The sequence below is a fragment of the Solanum verrucosum genome, unplaced genomic scaffold (assembly GCF_900185275.1).
Source record: "Solanum verrucosum unplaced genomic scaffold, falcon-dt-bn FXZP01000194.1, whole genome shotgun sequence".
In the NCBI taxonomy this organism is placed as follows: Eukaryota; Viridiplantae; Streptophyta; class Magnoliopsida; order Solanales; family Solanaceae; genus Solanum; species Solanum verrucosum.
Window position 1 is genome coordinate 2,470,813 of NW_026020416.1, and position 6,162 is coordinate 2,476,974.

Genomic DNA, 6,162 nt, shown 5'->3' on the forward strand with positions numbered 1-6,162 from the left:
GGACTGTGGCACAATTATTTTTGTTGGATCACCTTAAATATAAGTGGAACTATCAATGAATACATCAAAAGGAAACACTGGGAAATTTAAATTCAAGGTAGATATCTATTTAGAAGAGAAAAAAAGAAATCCTTTAATAACAAAAATACAAAATTTCCTGTACAAGCTAGCTAGATGCTACATCATTTCTCAACCCTCTCATTACATGATATTCAAATGTATGATAGAATTGAATTTGTTTAAGTTGATGATCCGGGATTGAGCTCAGCATGGTGTTGCACCACTAAAATTGAAGCTGTGGAAGAAAAGTCTGATGTGAGCAACAAGTCCCCAATGGATCCGAGCTCCGGGCAGTCGCTCCACTCATCTAATCCACCTTTGAGCGGCGAAAAGAAGCCCAATCCTCTTCCTACCACATAGAGATCAAAATCTTGGCCTAGTGATCTTATTGTTTTCACAGTTTCTGCCCCATTACTAGACATCTCCTCTGTATAAACAAGTGAGTCATCATTTTGTACCTTTTGCCTAAACTCATTTACAAAAATGTCATCAGCTTTCTTTTCAGCTTCACCTTCATCTTCACCTTCCATTGTGAGAGATAAATCTGCATCAACATTTTGTGCTGAAGTTTCATCCAGAATAAACCTCAAAACTATTAGAGATACCTTTGGATGTCTCACCATACGCAAAGCATAGGACAACGCCTCTCTGTCATCACGTCCCCCTATAAAGATCATGGCTATTCTGCAACTCCTAGTTTTATCATCATCTATTTTACTAGTTAACAATGTGCCAAAGCCACGATCCACAAGAATACCAACAGCACAAGGTGCATTTTCTAAAGTATTATTATTTACATCTTTGTAAGCAGGATTCATTTCTTCCATGTTATTATGTATAGTTTGTCTCTTGTGGAATGGGAGAATGATTAGTGTCACCTGTTTTTCCTCAGCAAGACTGCATATATCTTCATGCATTGTGCTATAAGGAGATATAGCAGTCAACAACTGAACAGATATCATCAGATTTTGATGCTCTAAGTTATTGAATGTCGTAATTAATTGATCAATTTGTCCATCTGCTCTACTGTAACTTTCTGAGCTAGTCCCACTAGCACCATGAACAATGAGCAAAGCGGTAGTATGTTTTTTCAGTTGCATGAGCTGAAGAGCAAATACGCAAATTGGAGATCTTCTAGAGGCATGCGAGATTTCCAGAAGTGCAGTAATTCCAGCAGCAGTTTGTACTTCATGAATACAAGTTAGGATTCGGAGCTCAGAATCTGGTTTTAGGTTCTGTAACACCCTATGTTGGCTTGGTAAGAACTTCTTAGTACGTCTATAGAGGAAGTTAACAATTGGTGATGTTACTATGGTCATGAAGAAAATAGTAAACAACATGATGGCAAATCCATCTTCATTGATGACCTAAATAGGTAGTGAGATGAGGTTAGGTTAAGATTACAATAAACAGACTAAGACTAAGTTTTCAAAGTACAATAAGAAGGAGAGGACTTACAGTATGGTCACGGCCCAAGCTCATTGCCATGACAGCCAGCAGTCCTTTGGTGTTCATTAGTATTCCAAGAGTAAATCCTTCATGCAACGATATTCTATAGAAGTAAGACATAGCTAGAGTGCAAACAATCTTGGGTATAAAAGACAGTAAGCTAATTAGAACCATCATAAGCAAGTCCTCTCTGCTAATTCCCCCTAGATGAGTCCTCATTCCCAAACTAGCATAATAAAGAGGCAGTAGCAAGTCAGATACAAAACCTTGAACTATTAACACAAACTTATGACCTAATAGATCTGATGGTATGACAAGACCAAATACAAATGCACCGAGAACGGAGCTCACTCCACATATATCAGTGATCAACCCACAAGCCAAGACCATTGTGAGTATAGCACAAATTGTTGCTTCACTATAGTCTTCTCCTTCTCTAGTACTCTTCCTAAGCATCCATAAAAGTGCTGGACGAATTACAAAAATACTGAAAATGATGAAGAATAGAACACTAAACAATGACAAGTACGTACTTGAGCTGCTACTAGTTATTGCTAATGAAAATACAAGGAGAATCCATGAGGAAAAATCATTAACAAGTGCGGAAGACATGGCTATTCTTCCAATTTCTGAATGGAGAAGCTTTAATTTTGCAAATATTTCTGCTATAACAGGAAGGCCAGTGACTGAGAGTGCTACACCCCAGTAAAGACAACCCCACCTGAAATTCTCTGGATACTCTGCGATAAAAGTGTACAAGGAAGCTCCAAAAAAGAAGGGGAAAAGAGCTCCAGAAATACCAATGCCAAGGGCTTTAGGTCCAACACTTGTTAATGCTCTTAAGTCAATTTCTAACCCAATAAGAAATACATGATAAATTAGTCCAAGGTTTCCCACCGTCTCCATCATCATAATTCGAGAAGCTGCAAATACAGAACCCAATGTTGGAATATGTTTTCGCGCAAATTCACTTGCAATTGCAATTGATCCCACCAGTATACCTGCCTGCCAAAAGCGTTTTCTCATCACCTCCAAGAGTCTAAATGAAATGCACAACTCACATTCTGAATCAAAATTGACATTATCATTATAATTTATGGAATTTGCTTCATCCCTAAAATTGATTTGCACAAATTACTCTAATGTGCAGAGCTCCATTTCTAATATAACTTCAACCTCCAAAACCTGTATTTATTTCTAAGAAAGTATCCAATAGGGTTCAAAGAACTTTAGATATCAAATTTTGCCAATGTTGTTTAACTAAAGCTTACCTAATTTAAATATATACAAGGCATGCATATTTACTACTCCATTATTCATAAAAATAATTTGGCAAAGAAATATTACCAACAATTCAGCAACGAAATGAGGTTGGCGGAGAGGTTTGAGGAGAAGGAGAGAAAGACGGGTGACAAAAAGAACAATAGCAAGTTGAAATATAAAAGTTGGGAGTTTGGATTCCAAAGGGTTGATTTCTTCCCATATGCCATTGTCTGAAATGGTATCGGTTAAATAACATAATTTATCAACACCTAAAGCTGGTTGATTCCCTCGAACATTATACGATGCAAGTTCAGGGGCTTTCAAAATATTTGGATTAACCATATCTACCAACTCCTTCTTCCTTCCGAGATCTATCGCCTTCGGCCCCTATGGCGACAGTTAAACCTGCCACCACCTTTGGGCCACTTTTTTTTTGGTTATTTTCTGGGCATAAAACAGAAAGGTAAAATTTGGAATAACTAAGAGAATGAGTTGAGAAATGAGAAAAAAAAATTCTTTGTTCATTGTATTCAGAGAATGTACAAATGGATGGTATACCGTTCTGATTGGGTTTTACTCTCTAAAATGTTTTTGGGATGTTAGAGGGAGAAAGAAAAAAGAACTCTCAAAAATTTCTCTCTCTTAATGGGAAAATGACATAGTATTATCATTTAAATAGTTTAATTTTGGCTTATATACCCCCTAAATAAATATATTTTAGCTTCAAAATATGACAATTTAAAGTCAAATTCTAGTATTTTACATTTTCTCTCGCTTTTAGCCCCATTTCGCTTGGGGATGGAATTACAAAGGACTTTTGAGAGTGAAAAAATAAAAAATAGGACACAACTTAAAGTATGTGGTAAAAGGAACTCTTTTAATTAGGATTAAAAATTGCACATTCTAGTGTATTTACACTTAAAGTCTACACATGTATTCTATGTAAGAATAACATACTAATCATAATATTGTCACTTTTTTAAATATATATATCCGTATAATACCTACAGATATTATGAAAATTAATGAAAAGATTAGATACTATAAGAAATTGATTTACATATATAGTGAATGAATAGAAACATAAAAGTGTTAAGTCGTTTTGTACAATATCGATACAGATGAGGAGGGGTGTTACATATGATGAGTTTCTTAATATCATCATTGTTAGGTGTTAGTTATGTTGCATGCTGATCAATATTGTTGCATCTCATAAGCACTTTTTTCTAAAACAAAAGATGATAATGATTTGCATTATTATTTATCTTATATTGACAAAGTTGATCTTTGGCTCATTCTAAAAATAAATTTCTTGAAATCAGACTTTTAAAAGTTTCAAAATTTGAAGAAGCAACTGGAGTGTTTTCTAAAGTTGCTAGCAATACAATTGGGCAAAATAAAGTGTAAAGTTTTTTGAATTTGACTACGATACATTGGGGATAGAAGATACTTGAGAGCTTCTCCAATTTGATTACAATATCGTAGAAGTAAAAGAGTCTGTAGAAAATACTTTTTTTGTCCACTTTTAATTGTCATGGTTTCCTTTTATAGAGTCAAACGATAAGAACTTTGACTAACATTTTAAGATGTATTTTTTCATTAATATGCAAAAAAAAATTGTAATTTATAGTGTTTTTCGTATAGTTTTTGAATATCTAATTTTTTGAGTTTAAAATATCAAATTAAAGTAATCTAATTTAACTTTAAAAATTAGTCAAATTGACTTTCAAAAAGTGCAACATGATAATTAAAGTGGACGGAGGTAGTACAATAAATACTTCAGAGTTATTAGAATTTGATTACAATACCACAGAAGTTGAAGCGGCAAAAAAAGTGCATAGTCTCCTACTCCCTTTGTCCCTAATTACTTGTCCACTTTTGAATTGATACACTTATTAAGAAAATAATTATTGACATAGTTAGTTTATCATTTTACCTCTATTAATTATGAAGTAGATGAATTAAAAATTTAAGATTTTCAAAAAATTCTAATTAAGGGTATAGTAAGTAAAAAAAATATTCTTTTTTTATTTGTCAAAATGGACAAGTAATTAAAAAAAACTAAAAAGGAAAAATAAACAAGTAATTAGGACAGAAGGAGTATTAATTTGAGTCATTCATAGAGGGTTGAAGGCTCAACACAAGGCTGCTGCAATTATAAAGATGGCACAAATTATTATTTTTTATTGACTTACATTAAAAAAACATGAATTGACAGTGCCATTGGAACTTACTGTCATGAAGAATAACTTTAATTTGTGTAAAAAACACGAAGAAAATCTACATTATCAAATGTGTTGATAAGAATGCAAATGGCAAATACGAGCTATGAAGTTTAAGGGTGTCAATAGATTTCATCTAAGAAGTTTTAATAATATACGCATGTTTGAAGTTGCAAGGACCCTCTAGGTCATTTATCCATTTATCAACATTTTTAGCACTTAGAGTTTTACTGTTTATGACTTGTTGAGACTGATAGTTTAGTCATCGAACCTTTCGTGTAATTTTTATGCAAGTTTTCCAATTTTTTTGGAGCTTCTAAATTATGAACGGTTGACTCATGTCAGAACTTCAGGTAGACAGCCTAGAATGCAATTCTAATGGTTTTATGAATTATGGAATATAATAATGTTGAGTTTGGTCTAGAAGGACCTCTAGTCTAGGGTTCCTGAATCATTTCGAGCAACCTTTTGGCTTATGGCTAACATGAAGCCTTGGGTGTGGGACTCATTTTTTATTGAGACGCTCCACGTTCACGAAGTGTTGGGTGCCTTGACCTCCGCCCGCATTATTCCCGGATAAGCTCACGCATTCACAGAGTGTTAACTAGCATGCTATTGTTATTAGACCTCGTTTTTCAGCCCTCATTTCAAACTTCAAAGTTTGATATCTTGATCAATTGAGCTCATTATATTTCTTGTTGGGGAGCGCGCATTGTAAACTTGATTGCCTTTCCCAGGCCAAGGTTAATCAGATGAACACAATTGAATAAGAGAAGTAATTCTATAATCTTTTGACTTGATCATTTGCTTCTGTAGAAAAGATATATAGTTGACAGCAAATTTCGAGGAATATGGAAATGCATGCAGTTCTAGGAGAGACAATTGGACTTCCTAGGTCATAACGCGAAACTGGAGCTTGGATCGATGGATATATAGTCCCTCATGCAACCGATACGAGGTCTAGCTCCCGTTGTCCATCAGACAATTCATGAGCCAAATGATCATTTGACTTCATGTGAATGTATTCTCTTTATTATTATTATCCTTTCTTCAGGAACAGGCCGGTGGTTCTTCGTTTTCATGATCGAATTATAAATTCTTCTTAGAAACTGAAAACTCTCTACTCGTCTTGTGTTTCGTATCCGTCTGCTGGAGCTGCACCTGTTGG

General features: G+C 34.5%; 1 protein-coding gene across 4 annotated transcripts; it reads right to left on the bottom strand.

The window, feature by feature from the left end:
* Window positions 1-206: 206 nt before the first annotated feature.
* LOC125840869 (cation/H(+) antiporter 15-like) lies at window positions 207-3,114 on the bottom strand. 4 transcript variants are annotated; one of them, XM_049519836.1, is made up of 3 exons: window positions 2,857-3,114; window positions 1,519-2,510; window positions 207-1,427 (listed from the first exon to the last, which is right to left on the bottom strand). In XM_049519836.1, the coding sequence occupies exons 2-3, from the start codon at window positions 2,419-2,421 to the stop codon at window positions 240-242; spliced, it is 2,091 nt and encodes a 696-aa protein (XP_049375793.1). In that variant the 5' UTR covers window positions 2,422-2,510; window positions 2,857-3,114; the 3' UTR covers window positions 207-239. The 4 variants fall into 4 exon arrangements, with proteins under 4 accessions (XP_049375793.1, XP_049375790.1, XP_049375792.1 ...); XM_049519833.1 differs by having other exon boundaries at window positions 1,519-2,514; XM_049519835.1 differs by having other exon boundaries at window positions 2,861-3,108.
* Between the last annotated feature and the right edge of the window lie 3,048 nt (window positions 3,115-6,162).

Bases quoted from the DNA above. Each gene is read 5' to 3' on its own strand.
- LOC125840869 (XM_049519833.1), bottom strand. From the start codon at position 3,114: ATGGTTAATCCAAATATTTTGAAAGCCCCTGAACTTGCATCGTATAAT. The intron at 2,515-2,856 runs GTAATATTTCTT...CGCTTTTGGCAG, and splicing joins ATTTCGTTGCTGAATTGTTG to GCAGGTATACTGGTGGGATC. The intron at 1,428-1,518 runs GTAAGTCCTCTC...CTACCTATTTAG, and splicing joins GCTTGGGCCGTGACCATACT to GTCATCAATGAAGATGGATT.